At 38.2% G+C, this 17519-nt stretch overlaps 1 protein-coding gene across 5 annotated transcripts in view; it reads left to right on the top strand.

Annotated features, from left to right (window-relative positions):
* The first annotated feature begins 1284 nt into the window (after nt 1-1284).
* The window catches only part of LOC131951396 (natural resistance-associated macrophage protein 2-like), a 29419-nt gene continuing 13184 nt past the window's right edge, over nt 1285-17519 (top strand). For 2 of the 5 annotated variants that reach the window (XM_059313795.1, XM_059313798.1), the window contains exons 1-3: nt 1285-1346; nt 3237-3392; nt 15666-15847. In XM_059313795.1, the coding sequence (XP_059169778.1) occupies nt 3323-3392; nt 15666-15847 (252 nt within the window). In that variant the 5' untranslated portion in view covers nt 1285-1346; nt 3237-3322. Of the gene's footprint in view, nt 1347-2372; nt 2389-3236; nt 3393-10119; nt 10182-14710; nt 14778-15665; nt 15848-17519 lie in introns of those variants that run through there. The other 3 variants (XM_059313796.1, XM_059313797.1, XM_059313799.1) reach the window with 3 other exon arrangements.

The following is a 17519-nucleotide window of genomic DNA, read 5'->3' as shown; positions in this document are numbered from 1 at the left end:
TGTAGGTAGTTGTCACCATTTGTTTAATTATTTTTTGTAACTTTTTTTTTACAAAATAAAGATATCAGGAAGCGCCTGAAGAAATGGATAGAATTTAGAAAGAATTATTCTAAGAATACGTCCTGAGTCCACCCAGCTCTAATGGGTACCTAACTCCCGTTAGAGAAAGTAAAGGCGGCTGAGTATAGTGCTGACCACATTATCCCTTTATATGCCAAGGTCACAGAAATAAGGGAACTCTACTTCACTTGTCCCATTGATCGTCATTGAAAAGAGAACTTTATTTACTTACTTCACTCATTCTAAGAATTTCCTTTCTCTAAATAAAGAGTAAAACACTTAAAAATGCGGTTTTACATAAAGAAACGAGAAAGATAACTGTAAGTAGTGTAAACACGCCTCTTTCTTCTTACTTGCTTCTGTAATGCTGTGGAGAAAATTTTGACTGACATTTAATTAAAATATTTGATTTTTTATTAAAATGTGACTGCTATAAATTGTATAACAGGCTTGTTTGTTGAACGCGCTATTAATACCGTATTTTCGTGGTGCTTTTTACAAACACGCCTCACAATATGGTTTGACGTGGGTCGGGCAGATGGGTCGGGAAATTTGATGGTGAACGTACCCACGTTTTTTGTCAGTCATCACAAGAACCTGCACAGCTCGAGGAAGCACAAAAGAAAAATGTATTTTCTACTTTTTAGTCCACAAGAAAAACGTAATTTTTTTAAAAAGTTTTTTTAAGTATTTTATTTTTTACTGGACAGATCTTCCTACACCGCATACCACACATTCATACAAAGTTTGTTTCAAATATTTTTATCCCGTGGAAGGGGTGGTGGGGGCACTTGAAACTTCCGGGGAGCGCACTTAAATTAAAAAAAAATTCATGGGGCCATTAGTTTAAGTAGACCTAGATCCATATTTTATTTTATAGGTAAATTATTGTTTATATTTCGTCTGAAGGGTCTATAGTGCTCCACACCTCCCCCCCCCCCAGGGGGGGGGGGGGAGATGCCTGAAAGAAACTCTAAATGCATACTGGCTCTGTATTTTTTTCAATATAATAGCTAATACTAATAAATATATAGATTTATATTTCAGCATTAGTAAAAGTAAGATATTAATTTATAATAATTTAATAATATTTCCCCCTTTCTTCCCCGTCACCCGCTCTCAGCCATTGAGTAAAAAAAAAAACCTTTGACCTAAATTAATTGCTTTTCAAAAAAGAAGAATGCTGCAATATTTACTATCCTAAGAAACTGATTTTTGAAGTCACGTGAATGAGAGAAAAAAAGCAGTGCTAGTTTCGGCAAATCTAGACTAGATCTAAATAAATGGTAACGATAAAATTATATCTAGATCTAGATCTAGACTAGGCCTAATTAATTGGGCCTATCTACTAATTGAAATGAATTAGGAATCGGTCTATTAATAATTAATTAGTAGGCCTAGTTCTCTTCTTTCTTATTCTTTCTGTGCTAGTCTCACTCAACTCTCTCTCACTCTAACTCTCTCTCTCACTAACATGACTTTACACCAGTTTACCACTGTTCACTGTTTTAGTTTATTATTTAAAAAAAATAACTTTAGGCCTATACTTTATAATTATATTATAACTATTAATAGTATTGGATGATATTTCGAGTTGTCCCTGTGAATCCCGGTCAGAACGTCCCCCCCCCCCCCCCCGTCGTGGCCTCAACCAACCAGCGGGCTTGTTGCATTGAGTTAAATATAAACTCAAAACTCATCTCATAATATTATGATAATATTATAATAATAATAAATAATAATAAATAAATAATTAGTAGGCCTATATATAGTGGCGTAGCGAGGTCGGGTGTTACCCGGTGCGGCACTTAATGGTGTCACCCCCCCAGAGGCGTTGCGACCCTTACCGGGGACAAACTTTCAAGTTTTCGATTTGCACCCATCCCCCCTCAAACTTTCGATTTGCACCCCCACCCTCAAGTTTTCGATTTACACCCCCCCTCAAACTTTCGATTTGCACCCCCCCCCCCCTCAAGTTTTTCTCTCTATATTTTGCCATTTTTTGCCTTGGTGTCACCCCCCTAAATGGTGTCACCCGGTGCGGTCCGCACCCCCCGCCCCCCCTCGCTACGCCCCTGCCTATATATACTATAGCCATAGTGCCCTAAATAATTAATTCATAAGTTAATAACTCATAATTTTTATACCATACTACTCAGTTCGGAGTTTCTAACTTTCTTCCAGGCATCCCCCCCCCTCCCCCTTGAGAATTATAGAAAACATGGGCCTATACACATACTTTTTATACTTTTACCAGTCGCCCGTCCGTCCCCTCGAGAAAAAAGTCTGGAAGAAACACTGATCATACTAATTAATAGTAAGCCCATGGTAATTATTAATTAAATTACTAATCATAATCAATCAACCCATGCTAGAATCTAAAATAAGGTAGATCATTAGATCTATCTATTCTATTATTAGTAATATATCTTTATTATCTAGGCTAGTTGGCTTTATTAACTGTTAACTTTCTACTAAGTTTCACCAAGTAAGACTAATTTCTACTACTGTACAGGGCCTAACTAATTAGAATTAGCATATCTAGATCAAGATCTAGGCCCCTAGGCTTCTACCGATGATCATACATATATAAATTATTTTTTAAAAAAGCTATTAAATAATTAATGTATTTTAATTTAGGGCCTATTATTTAATTTACTACTAATTAGCCATTCCTGCTACTAATTTACTAGAAATTTGGATCTAATAAACTAAAAAAAAAGTTTGGCTACTGGCTAACGAGACTTATTAAGATTGATGTCTTAAAAACTAAGGCCATGGTGGGGGCTCATTCTGTCAGGGATTATAAGGGTTAATATCCAATACTTATATTATCAGGGCCTACCACATAGTTTGTAGATAAAGTAGAGTTTACCTGTTTTAGCTTAAAGTTAACTTAAAGCCACACTGGGGGTTCATTCTGCTAGGGATACAAAGGTCAACTTGAAACACCATTCATCCAGTTAAGTTAGTCATTTGAAATACTGTACATATAATAGTCCAGCCTAATGACCATAACACTGTTTGGTTAATAATTAATTGTTATAAAAACTTTAAACTTACTTTAAATTTCTTTTTTCTCTTATCTTTTATATATTAAAAGCTAAACTCTATTGTTTAAAGACTGTGGTAATAAAACATTAGTTCTACTAATATTCCTTTTTTTGTAATTACAGGTTTGAGTATTTCTATGGTGAATGTTCAGAGCTATGGCAGCTAGTGGGGTGTAAACATTCAACATCTAACTCTGAGATAAAGTAGAATGTCTTCTGAAGATCAAACTAGACTGGGCCTGGATTTCGATAACATTTCTTCAGAGGATGATGCTGAAGGTAACCCAAAATATTTGACAAAAAATGTTTGTTTTGGTATAATCTGCATGTGTGGTTCAAACATGCTGTGTTAATAGTTGGTGTTATTAAATGTTGTTTCTTGACACACTATTGTCTGTTAGTTGTTCCATTTTTTGCTGCAGTATTTCAGGCATGTGGGGGGGGGGGGGGCACTGCTCCCATAGTGTACATCTCTAGTGTATTTCTGCAGTAATAGAATACTGTCTTGTGGATTTCACTTCCTTGTTGTGGTCACAACTCTAAGCTCGTCCTCCCCCCTCCAGTGTTTTTTTTCAGACAATTTTCTCATGAAGTGTGGAAGGGGGGTGAACACTGATTAAAGTAGTATGTATTTTCTATATAAATTAAATATTTTTTCTATTCCTGGAGGGGGAGGGTTGGTTTTGAACCCCCCCCCCTCCCTGAAGAGATGCCTGAAAGAAACTGCATAGTATCAATCGGGGTATTATGAGTACCACTGGATTAAAATGCTCTACTGTTCACATGCACATTTAACTGAGTAATCAAAGCTGGCTGCTTAATACAACCTATAGTGTTTTTTTTTAATGCGTCACAACTAATGACGAGTGTCACAACTAATGACGAGTGTCACAACTAATGACGGGTGTCACAGACCCCTGTGGCGTTACTCAAACTACACCACCAAGTAGAAGCTCAAGGAAATGTTATCAACAGGATATGGTAACCCTCTACCCCATCTTCCACTATATAGACAGAACACTTTTGTTTACGCAGGTTTGGAGTGTAGAATGTGAGGGAGGGGTAAGGTATTAAGGATGTTATTAGACTTGTGGAACAGCTGTACCTACAAGGTTTCCATGACCCACAACAGTAATCGTAATTATAGGTTGACTTAAACAGGGGCAGGTGGGGGGGGGGGGGGGGGAGGGTCGATTGTCTCAGTTATTTTTTCAGACAAAATTTCTTAGTTTCTGAGCGTTGTTCTGGTTAAAGCGATGATGAACTACCACTGACAAACACGTGTAAACATAAAACCTCTGCTACAACCAGGATGTAAGTCTAAGGCTTCAAGTTTGTACAGCCCACCTTTTATACAGCAGATATTAATTAAAACATGTCAGATCTTCCTGTCATGACTGACTAATACTTAATGGCATGAGGGGAGTTGGGACTGGATTAGTATTATTGTTAGTAAAGGTGTAGTCTTTTTTACAATGACATACTTTTAAACAAAGGTACAGAACAATATTTGTCTTCTCAGATCCTGTCAAGCAGAAATGACTGGTAAAAGATTGCAGGGGTCAGTTTAAAGTGACCCTTGTGGTATTTTACCAGTCAATTTAAAGTGACCCTTGTGGTATTTTACCAGTCAATTTAAAGTGACCCCTGTGATATTTTACCAGTCAGTTTAAAGTGACCCTTGTGGTATTTTACCAGTCAATTTAAAGTGACCCCTGTGATATTTTACCAGTCAGTTTAAAGTGACCCCTGTGATATTTTACCAGTCAGTTTAAAGTGACCCCTGTGATATTTTACCAGTCAGTTTAAAGTGACCCCTCTTGTATTTTGAAAGTAACCCAGGAGTTATGTCACCACTCTCTAAAAATGTCTTCTCCCTGTACCCCGACTAGGCGCTAGCGTATTGAGTAATCCTATAGTCCTGTCATTCAGTGTTCGAGTTAAGGACACTGTTCGGTTAGCGGAACCTGTAATAACTTACTTCAATACCTCCCTTTGAAACTTGTTTCAATACCGCCCTTTCGGAGGAATACATAAGCACGCTTTTAACATGCATGGTCTGCTAATTCCTATCTGATCCAGCCTCTGAGTAGCCTGAAGTGTAAGGGCTTTTTGTGTTGGCTCTCTAATACGTTGGGCCCTACCTATATGCTTTATGAAGACCAGTGACAGTATACAAGTGTTGGCCGTCTAATACGTTGGGCCCTACCTATATGATTTATGTAGACCAGTGACAGTATACAAGTGTTGGCCGTCTAATACGTTGGGCCCTACCTATATGATTTATGTAGACCAGTGACAGTATACAAGTGTTGGCCGTCTAATACGTTGGGCCCTACCTATATGCTTTATGAAGACCAGTGACAGTATACAAGTGTTGGCCGTCTAATACGTTGGGCCCTACCTATATGATTTATGTAGACCAGTGACAGTATACAAGTGTTGGCCGTCTAATACGTTGGGCCCTACCTATATGCTTTATGAAGACCAGTGACAGTATACAAGTGTTGGCCGTCTAATACGTTGGGCCCTACCTATATGCTTTATGAAGACCAGTGACAGTATACAAGTGTTGGCCGTCTAATACGTTGGGCCCTACCTATATGATTTATGTAGACCAGTGACAGTATACAAGTGTTGGCCGTCTAATACGTTGGGCCCTACCTATATGATTTATGTAGACCAGTGACAGTATACAAGTGTTGGCCGTCTAATACGTTGGGCCCTACCTATATGATTTATGTAGACCAGTAACAGTATACAAGTGTTGGCCGTCTAATACGTTGGGCCCTACCTATATGATTTATGTAGACCAGTGACAGTATACAAGTGTTGGCCGTCTAATACGTTGGGCCCTACCTATATGATTTATGTAGACCAGTAACAGTATACAAGTGTTGGCCGTCTAATACGTTGGGCCCTACCTATATGATTTATGTAGACCAGTGACAGTATACAAGTGTTGGCCGTCTAATACGTTGGGCCCTACCTATATGATTTATGTAGACCAGTAACAGTATACAAGTGTTGGCCGTCTAATACGTTGGGCCCTACCTATATGATTTATGTAGACCAGTGACAGTATACAAGTGTTGGCCGTCTAATACGTTGGGCCCTACCTATATGATTTATGTAGACCAGTAACAGTATACAAGTGTTGGCCGTCTAATACGTTGGGCCCTACCTATATGATTTATGTAGACCAGTGACAGTATACAAGTGTTGGCCGTCTAATACGTTGGGCCCTACCTATATGCATTATGTAGTCCATTGACAGTATACAAGTGTTGGTTGTCTAATATGTTGGGTCCTACCTTATGCATTATGTAGACCAGTAACAGTATACTTTGTAACACTTTATTTGTGTAGTGGTAGTTAATTGTGTGAGCTACACGTTCCCCGCCATTGTGTGGCTCTTTAGTCAGTCCATTAGGTTTGCCTCAGTACGTCTCCACAGATGTTCTTTAGATGTTTTTTCTGGCAAGTCCGATGCTAATTCTTGTTTCGCTCAGGCTGGCTGCCAGAGTTCGCTGGTGTTAATCTGATTGTTGTGTTTGCACATATCTTTATGTTTCTTTATCTGCCACCTAGAATTGTCATAGCGTAAAGCACCAGCAGTCAAGGGGAGTGGGTGGTAGGGTGAATCATTTGCACTGAGGTAATTTGTCCTGGGATATTTTGTCTGATATTATTTGTCTATATATATATATATATATATATATATATATATATATATATATATATATATATATATATATATATATGATTATCCTAATGGTTGTTTAAAATTTCTCTATATATTTAATTTGTATTCTACTTGGGTCACAGGTGCTTAAGTATTTTCTTATGCTCTTCTCTCCTGTGTGTTGAAGACACATTACTTCCACTGGTCTGACCCACGAGATTAAGCTAACATGCGCCGTGTGTAATTTTCTAACTATGCCCGCAAAAAATGCATTATATAAGCCTACCGAATAATGTTTACTAATTATATTTTAATGTCATTGATTTTTTGCCGCCAAGATTGGGTTGGCATAGCCCGCAACACGTGCTACCCACGCGACTCTCTCTACACCTGTTGGCGTTTAATAATCTATTACCACTCACCAACAACCCCCCCGCCCTTGTCATTAGTCCCCACGGTCATTCCTCACCCTCCCCACACCGGCTTGTGTGTAGTGCATGTTATATGGAGTACATCGTGGTGTTATACGGCGCGGTTTTTTTTAACTGTGGTGACTTATGACTTCAGTGTTTGTATAACCACAAACTGTGTTCCGTTTGTGTAAGGCCAACGGTGTTCAACATTTTTTTAGTGTTGTCAGCATTGTTCTTTTTATGTGATTTCAATATTGTTCTAGCTTTATGACGTCAGCATAATTATTGTTGTATGACTTCAGCTTAATTCTATTTTTATGACTTTAGAAAATAAAATTATGACTTCAGCTTCTGTTTGCATGACCTAATATAGCCCTGTTTGTAGCCTAAGTCTCAAACGTACTGTATGACCTAAACATAGCATTGTTTGTACGATTTCACCATACTTCTATGTGTATGCCTCACCTAAGTTCTGTTTGTATGACTTCAGCATAGTTTTGTCTGTCTGACAAAAACATAGTACTTATTCCCTGTTTATAATTGTTTTTCAATTCTAACTCGTATTGGACATACTATGTGAATATTTTATTACTATAGCACCCTTATGAGGTATTGATTTTCAATGATAGCATCTAGCACAACATATTGCACATCAAGCAATAGTTGTTGTCTTGAAAGGGGCGATAACGCATGGTTTACTCACATCAACCGCTGCATGATGGTAGATCTATCAACTGGATCTCATGTAACAGTGTGGTTGGGATGATTTCTTAGGGTATCGATACGTATTGGATCTAATTTGGTTCGAGTATCGTGTTAGCCGGCTGTAAATTGTGTTGATTTCCTAGAGTATCGATACGTTTTGGATCTAATTTGGTTCGAGTATCGTGTTAGCCGGGTGTAAATTGTGTTGATGTCCTTGAGTATCGATACATTTTGGATGTGTTGATTTTCTAAAGTATCGATACTTGTTGGATCTGATATAGTTAAAGTATCGTGTTAAGGGCTTTACGCTGGTCTGTGTGTTGATTTCCTAGAGTTTCGATACTTGGTTGATCTGATATAGTTAAAGTATCGTGTTGTGGGCTTTACGCTGATCTGTGTGTTGATTTCCTAAAGTATCGATCCTTGGTTGATCTGATATAGTTTAAGTATCGTGTTGTTGGCTTTACACTGGTCTGTGTGTTGATTTCCTAGAGTTTCGATACTTGGTTGATCTGATATAGTTAACGTATCGTGTTGTGGGCTTTACGCTGATCTGTGTACACTACTGTGACTGTATACACCAAGAAGTCCTAGCATGGGGAACGTCGAAACGAGACAACTCCTCCAGAAGGAAAGGTCCTGTAAAAAAGGTAAGCATCCGGTCTTTTATTTTTCCGGTTTTATCTTGATGCTAAAGCTAGTACTGGCTCATTTGGCTTGCTTCGGAGGAGAGAGATTTTTTATTATATATCTTCAATACCTAATTAAATTGACTGTGTTCGAGTTATTTTCTAGTTGTACTCTACTATTTACATCCTGGCAGTTGACCCCTGGTCACCCCCCCCCCCCCCCCCCGCCCTCACCCCCACGTGACTTGCTAGCCTAACCTAGCCATGTCTATGTCCCACCTCTATGTAGTCCAAGACAACGCATCTCGATATCACGTGACTTGATGCTTAAGCACCATTAACATTCCATCCACCGGATGCCTTTAAGTATTATTTACGTGCGACAAGCGATGACTGACGTACTGTAAGTCAATCACCATGTCGCTAACCCAGTGGTTCTCAAACAGACCAGACGTGTTATCACCACACCGTCTGGACCAACTTAACGCTGCACATTTCTGACGGCGCCATTTCATCTTATTTCAGGCGCTCCTTGGTTTTATATGATGAGAAAGGCTTTTTGTTTGAAGCAAATGTGTAGGGTTTCTTACTGTTATAGCCGTTAACTTGGCCAAGTAACGCGTCAAATGTATCTTGCAAAGAAATGTATCCGGACAATAACAATCTAGTCACCAAACTTTATTAAACTGAAATCAATTAGTAGTGATGCCTTTTATTACAATAGCAACAACTTATGACATAACTTGTTAAAATTCTCTGTAGTTTATTGTTTGATAAAACTTGTCTGCCTTTTTCCATATCTGCCTTTTGTCTAGTCGGCCATTAGAGTGTCGGTCTTTTGTTCTATCAATGTAACGTTTAAACATATTTTGGTAAATAAACTTGTTTTTGAAGTAACGTTCCCTATCAAACCTGACAGTCCATAGCTTAGAAAGAAGAGTTCATGTTCCTTTGAGCTTGGCTTGCAAAGTGATTGTCCGTCCGCCTTTTCTTTCCTTGACTAGCGGTATGTCCTATGGGCACAACTGATGGGTACCTAACTCGCGTTTCAGAAATTAAAGGCGGCTGTGCAAAGTGCTGACCATACCAGCCCTTCATATGCCGAGGTCAAGAAACATGAACTCTACTTCATTTGCCCAATGGATCGCTAGGTCTAAAAAGGAATCTTTACTTTATCCACATTCTGAGAATCTCTATGTGCTCACACATTTCGAGAACTGACAATGTGTTGTCTACATTTTGAGAACCTCTTGTATTCGCTGTGCTAGAAGTAATGTCAAACAAACAGAAAAATTACAGAAGACAAACAAATTCCTCCCTCAATGATAACTCGTCCAATTCCTGCGTCACTGGTCTACTACTACTAGAGCTTCTGTCTGCTGGATTGGTTTTCATGTGCTGTCATTTCGGCCTACCTGTTACTGAGTCGAGCACCTTGTTTCTTTGTTTGTTTTAATTAGTCAACGAAGATAATCACTTCGTTTTAATTGGAGTCGTTTGGATATTAGCTGATTTCTGGAGTTGTGTTTGTCTGGCCTTGACCCTTGTGTAAAGTGTTAGACCGAGATCATTGGGATGTCGTCTGAAAAAGGAATCTTGACGTTAAGTTTCGTCTCTAAAACTGACGGGCTGACTGGTGAGATATTAGATCTAAATTTTATAACTCTCTTGTTAAAACATTCTTCTAATTACTGGTTAGTTCGTTATACTGGTGGAGATGTGTATGGCATTGGGCGTAGGTTTGTCATACATCGTTTTATTGCGGCTAACACAGAAGTCATCGAAATTTGTGTTAGCTTTTGTGGTTTGATCAGTTTATCGTTCTAGTACTTGGACGTGCTAGTTCTAGAAGCACTCACGTGTGTATGACGCCATGTACTCTACCTAGAAGCACTGACTTGTGTTGGTCATTGTGCTAGTTATAGAAGCACTGACTTGTGTAGGACGTCATGTGCTAGTTATAGAAGCACTGACTTGTGTTGGACGTCATAGGTAGTTCTAGAAATAAATACTGACTTGCGATAGATGTCATGTGCTGGACCTTTAAACACAAACATGTGTATGACGTAATGTGCTAGTTATAGAAGCACTGACTTGTGATAGACGTCATGTGCTGGACCTTTAAACACAAACTTGTGTAGGACGTCATGTTCTAGTTCTAGAAACATTGGCTGATGCACGACGTCCTCTGCCCTACATCTTCGGGTGTGTACGGGTGTTTGAAAACGTTGAACTCGCCCCCAGAATACACGTCACGTGATGCATCACGAGTGTGTTGCCACTCACGCGCTTAGATGTTCGGGTTACACGGTGAAAGGTCAAGGTTCATGTACACTGTCATACTGTCAAGCTATAGGCCTACCCATTAGGAAAACTGTAATGTGCGTATTTCGTTGCTATTCGCGGTTTATGTTATGTTGTTATTATATTTTTTATTACACTGAAAGTACAGTATAAATTATGAAGGAATGTTGATTTCCGTTGTAACTATTGACAGTTGAATCAACAGTTACAGTCTACTGTTGGGTGTGTTTACGTTACTGCCTTCTCGTGGCGCTATTGCTTCATGTTCTGTAATACCGTAGTAAGTTTTTAAAACATGTTTGCTTAGTTAACATAGACAATCGAATATTACAGGGTTTGAATTTAGTGAGTAATTTCTGGCACTGAAGCCGTTAATCAGTATAGAAAATCTTTAGTAGTGGCCGTGTTTGGAGGGGGGGGGGGGCAGTACCCCTCCGAACTATATAGAATGTTTCAAGTAACCCCCCCCCCCCCCACCCCGTAGGAAAACGTATGGTGGACAAACTGTTTGGTGAAAAGAGCCACTGTATACATTGTCGTTTGAAATAAACCATCTCTGCTTGTTTTGAATGGTAGCTACTCATTAGTCAATTAGAAAAAAAGGAAAAAAAATAAATATATTATTTAAAAAAACATTTATAATCATACGATTTTAAATGCGTATAAAATGAGAATAAAACTAAATTTTTCTAGTAAAAGCATTGGTCGGCAAAATGTGTACTAGATTTCATAAGCGCACAATGCTTTTGTTAAAGAGAGAAAGTGCATTTTTATGATCTTTTTAGTACTTTTAAACGCTGATAAATAATATAGGCGTATTTTTAAAATATTTTTTTATTCTATAGCCTAGGTCTGTTGGCTGTTGGAAAATCTTTGCAGGTCCTGATGACCATTTGACATGATCGTACCATCTATGTATTCGTTTTTTACAAGTGTCAAGATATTCCCTTACAGGCCCTAATGGACACTTGAAATATCACACATCATGTTAGTGAAGAAGCAATCGTTCTGTGTGGTTACCTTGTAGCTTTCTGTAGTATTCATGCCCGTCGCTTGCATTGTGATTTCTGTATTTTAAATAGCCTGGTTGGAAGTAGAAAAAAAATAGCTATACATATCCAAAAAAACTAAGTAAAGCCGTGAGCTGCCCACTTTGACTGCTACCACCATTTCCGCTTTTCCTTTCGATTTCTTCTTTGTTATCATGTCTCTTTGGGCTTTCTTCGCCTGCATCTTTTGTCTTGTTTTGCGTTTTTTATTTTTTTAAAAACACTTTCCTTAGCCGTGGCATTTATTGTTGGTATGCATGTGCTAAAACATGCATTTTATGACGCATCTACGTGGCTGTACATCAAGAACGCGTTGATGATTGATTGCATGTGGATGATAATTACAGTGTTAATGTTACGGGATTTTCTTAACTTGTCACGTACATTACACAGGCAGGTGTTGACGTATGTGTGGCAGAGGCGTAGCGACCCTTCCCGGCGCCCGGGGACAAACTTTTCGATTTGCCACCCCCCCCCCAAGATTTCGATTTGCACCCCCCCCCCCTTTTTAAACTCGATTTACACCTCCCCCCCCCTGATTTCGATTTGCATCCCCCCCTCAAACTTTCGATTAGCACCACCCTCAACCTTTCAATTTATTTTTCCAACCCATTTTGGCGTCCCCTATGGTCGGCGCCCGGGGACGTATGTCCCCCCCCCCTCGCTACGCTACTAATGTGTGGTCAGACATCACAGTCACGTGATGACGTATGTGTGGTCAGATCCACCCACAGTTAAGATTTTCGTCAAGTCGCTCAAACGCTCCTCTCAATACTTTTGTAATTACACTTTTTTTTTCAAATCGATTCAATTACATTAGAAAAAAAATGTTGAACTGTATTATAACTAAATATTTACGAGCCGCAGGAAATTATGAAATCGGCAACAGCTTATTCTTTGACATTTTGCAAAGTGCCGAATCGTGTTTTTTTTTTTTAATTTACCAGTTGACGGTAAAATCAGCATCATGGGCGGGTAAAATATCGATGTAGTTGACGATAGGCGCAGTAACACGAAGTATAGAAGGGAGTTGTGTGTTGATTATTTGTAGTTTTTGATGTGTTTGTGACTACATGTCCCTAATGACAACAAGGTGATCATGAGCTTTGAGCGTAACTGTCTTGATCTACCTTTCAGCACTAATACTGTAAGTTGAAGGAGGGGAGAGGTCCCGTATAGGGCCACCGCTTCAGTCGCGTTAGAAGTACTTGATTAAAAGTACTTCGTCATACTTATAACGAAAGTACTTCGTCATACTTGTAACAAAAGTGCTTTATCATAGTAGTAACAGAGGTACTGTGTCGTACTAGAAGTACTTCGCTATTATTTGTAAATCTAAATATATTTCCTCATACTTCTAACCACGGTATTTCGTCATTTATAACTGGGGTACTTTGTCATATAAGCAACTTGCGCGTCACAATGCAGTTTACCTATAATCTATGTACTCATCACACTGTTGTAAGTGATCACTATCAAGGTTCAATGCTTTCATACATCCAGGTATAATAAGTGTGCGTGTCTTTGAATTGAACCGCGATCGCCTAGTCATTGTTTACGTTTAGTTATCTCCCAAGGATAAGTAAACTGATTAGCTATGGAAAGCAAAGATTAATTATCTCAGTAATTTAGGTCATAGGACACTTTTGTCAGTTAAGGCTGTATCTGGTATGGTGGGTGTCTGAGGCTAAAGTACCGGTCAGGTCATTGACCTTTGTCCGCTGTTTAAAAAAATAATTAAACTTGGCTGTAATGGGTTTGTCGAGTGGGGGTCATGGAGATTTATGGAGAAGTGTGTGTTGGATGGGGTGGGGGTGGCGATATGACTTCTGAGAGGTTGGTGTAAGTAGTTCAGTAGCGTCAAAAGGGTGTGGGGGGGGGGGGGGGTGACCGCACCGGATTACTCTATTCAATTAAGCGACACCAAAACGAAATTTCTTTTCTTTTCTTTTTTTTTGTTGTTGTTGAGAAAATTTGCTTTGTCAAGCTAATTAAACTCTTATTACACGTATTTACGTCGCCCATACTTGTTAGCACTGTGTGTCACAATGTGGATTAGGGTGACACCAAATTGTGTATTAGTACACTATAGAAAGATCGTTTTGGTGTGGTGTTGCCACATTGAGATACCGCAATGGGTGTCACCCAACTTAGTAACGCCCCTGAGTAAGTTGACAGGGAGGAGGGTCAATAATATCAAAGAAAGTTATGTAATTTATCCTGAGGATTCTAGGTCAGTAAGACTGTTTGGGGAAGTCTGTAGGCTGGACTGTTGGTGTTCTTTATACAATGGAGCAACTCTACTTCTAGAAATTTCTTACATCTGGGTCACAAATTAAACTGCTGTCCATCATCCTTTCCCGTCGGTTCTCAAGACACATAGGGCAGAGGAAGTAGAGTTCATCTGATCCAATTACCCCGGCATCCAGAAAGATAACGTGGGCAGCATTATGCCCTAACCAGAGTCAGGTACTTACTGAGCTGATTCAGGGACGTTTTTCAGACTCAAAACCCGGATCCGAACTCTAGACTTTTGGGTTAGCAGTTAAAGCTACTGACAGCTTGAGTGTATATCTAAGTAGCATAAGCACATGAATTGCCTTGTATTCACATGTATCTAAACCACTTGAGACAGGACAGTGAAACCAAACTGTGATCCAATTAGAGACTTGCTGTAGCGTGTTTACAGTTCAAGATGAACTGGATTGTTTTGTATTAGTCTGTCACATGCTTGAACCTATTAAATCACATGATTCCCCAACCCACCCCCTTTTTGTTTTCCAATCTTATCATAGGCTACATGGCTATTTACTTAATCTTGCTCATTTAGTATTATCTCTCTCTTTGACAACACAGATATCAGTTAAACCCTGATTAAAGTAAGTTCACTGAATACTATGCTGACCTTAGTACTGATCATTTCTGTTGTGTTTAGGATATACTTAATGTCAACTGGAATTTCACAGTGTTGAGTGTATCTATTTAATATCTACATACGGCCATTCAGTAAATATTACTTCTCTTTATTTTGACAGCTTGTTTTTCTATTTAGCTTTCAAATCTGTGTATGTTTGTTTTTTTGCATGCATGCGTATGTGCACAGGTGCATGATATTTCTTTACCTTTTTGCTCTTGTTACTTAATTTAATTTTCTTGTCTTAGGCAAAGATTGCTCTCCCTTGAGACTCATCTCCCTTGTGACTTATCTCCCTTGAATTAAAGCAATTAAATTGTTTTTTAAGCAACCAGTTTTCACTGCATCCTGTCTTGAATACTTGCTTCAACTCAACCCCCACTTTCCACATTCTAAATGACTTTTCAGTTTGTTCTTAGTGTATTTTCATTTAAAAACAATGTTTGGTTACTTTGTTATTTCAAACAATTACAACATCAATGTGCATTTTTGCATGAATTTGGTTTGTATAGAACATTTTGGGTTCTTGCAAGGCAGCCATGGAACTGTCTCCACAGAGTTATATCACAACTGATCATCTACATTATTGCTGGGGCAGGATTTGGATTAAGGGCAAGATTTGGATTATGGCTTGAGTCAAGTTTTGGGCTAACCATATCACAAAGACATAGCTTTGATGAAACCTTTATAACATTCTTACATGTGTCATTGATTGTGCTTGCTATTGTGATGGGTAACCATATCAAAGACATAGCTTTGATGAAACCTTTATAACATTCTTACATGTGTCAGTGAGTGCATGCTACTAGTGTTGTACAATGACACAGATTATATTTACCTGTTTTGTTGCCAGAAACCAAGCCGCCACCGGATAATGAGGTAGCCATGTTTGAGATTTCTCATGAATCCGATGATGTCATACTGGACAAGGCTGAACCAGTGTCCAATGGCGTCAATGGGAAATCTGACAAGCCAATCAGCACTGTGGCGTCTACCTACTTTAACCAGAGAATACATATACCAGACTCAGACACTGTAAGTCTTTGTGTTAGTTATCTGTCTAGACACTGTAAGTCTATGTTTTGGTTGTCAAATAGTCTAGTCACTATAAGTCTATGTTTTGGTTGTCAAACTATCTAGACACTATAAGTCTGTTTTACTTATCCAACTTTGTCTAGACATTTTAAGTCTGTTTTACTTGTCCAACTTTGTATAGACACTAAGTATATGTTTTGATTGTCCAACCTTGGGTCAACACTGCCAGTACATATTTAAATTTCTGTTGATGTTAAAACACTTATGTGTAATAGGGAGGTGTCATCATCCGATGGAAGAGCATATGTTTGTTAACCCAAATGTGCCAAATCTGACCCTTAGTCAAACAAAATCAAAAAAATGCTGTAAGATTGTTCTTGGTCGAACCAAAGCAATGGAAGCATATTAGAAAGAAAATAAGGCTTAAGTGTGAGTCAACTGGCAATATGGTGCTTAACATGCTGACACATAATTAATATGACATGTAATACATAATTATGTTTGAGATATTCACCTTCACTACTACAATTAGAATAATGAAGAAGACTTAATAAAATGCATAGTTCATATGGTGTTAGACACCAATCCTTTTTTAAAGCACAGTATAAGCTTTAAAACAAATGTGCTTAAATAAAGATAAAGACTAAAAATGTAAATTAGAATCTTTATCTTTTTTTTCTCACATTATGCTTAAAGCTTGGACTTAATGCAAATTTTGAATGACCCAGCTATTTCTAAGCTCATGATGCTCTATCAAATGACTCATAAAATTTAAAGAGTTGCATCTTGATAAATATGTTTTTTTGTGGAGATGGGGGGGGGGGGGGGGGGGGGGGGGTGGGGGGGACGTACATATGGGCAAACATGAGATAATGAATCAATATGTTTACAATAAAATGGAAAAAATATAAAGTAAATTAATTATTTTAATTAACGTAACTTATTTGTCAAGTAGAACTTAAAATCAGCTCATTAAAATATCCAGGATTATGCTCCGTCCCATCCACATATCACATTGACATGGCAGATAATTTATGCCACTAATTATTTCATTGGCCATCATTAATCATATATTCATAGAGCACACACCTGATACTGCTAGTGGATTACAAAGGATGCATCTCTGTTACATGGTTGTAACAGGCTGACACTGTTTTGTGATCTCTACATCTGTGCTAGTCTAGTCTCTTGTTGGACAGTAAAATATTGGACGTTAAATAACTAGATAATAAAATGTTGGACAGTAAAATATTGGACATTAAATAACTAGATAATAAAATGTTGGACAGTAAAATATTGGACATGAAATAACTAGATAATAAAATGTTGGACTGTAAAATATTGGACATTAAATCACTAGATAATAAAATGTTGGACAGTAAAATATTGGACATTAAATTACTGGATAATAAAATTTTGGACATTAAAGTTATGAAATTATATTATTGGATAATGAATTGTAGGACATTAAAATATTGGCAATTAAATAACTGGATAATAAAATGTTGGACATAAATGTCCTAAATATACAAATAGGACATTTTATTATATTAGCATGGTTGTTTTAGACATGTTTAATGACCAGCCATCAAGAGGCCTGTTGCTATAACACATTACTGTAAAATCCATCAACATCTCCTGTTACTGTTTAGATAGTTCTCATTTATACAAT

The sequence above is a fragment of the Physella acuta genome, unplaced genomic scaffold (assembly GCF_028476545.2).
Source record: "Physella acuta isolate Inbredline_101_S28 unplaced genomic scaffold, ASM2847654v3 ptg000810l, whole genome shotgun sequence".
Classification (NCBI taxonomy): domain Eukaryota; kingdom Metazoa; phylum Mollusca; class Gastropoda; family Physidae; genus Physella; species Physella acuta.
This window is presented reverse-complemented; position numbering and strand designations above follow the sequence as displayed.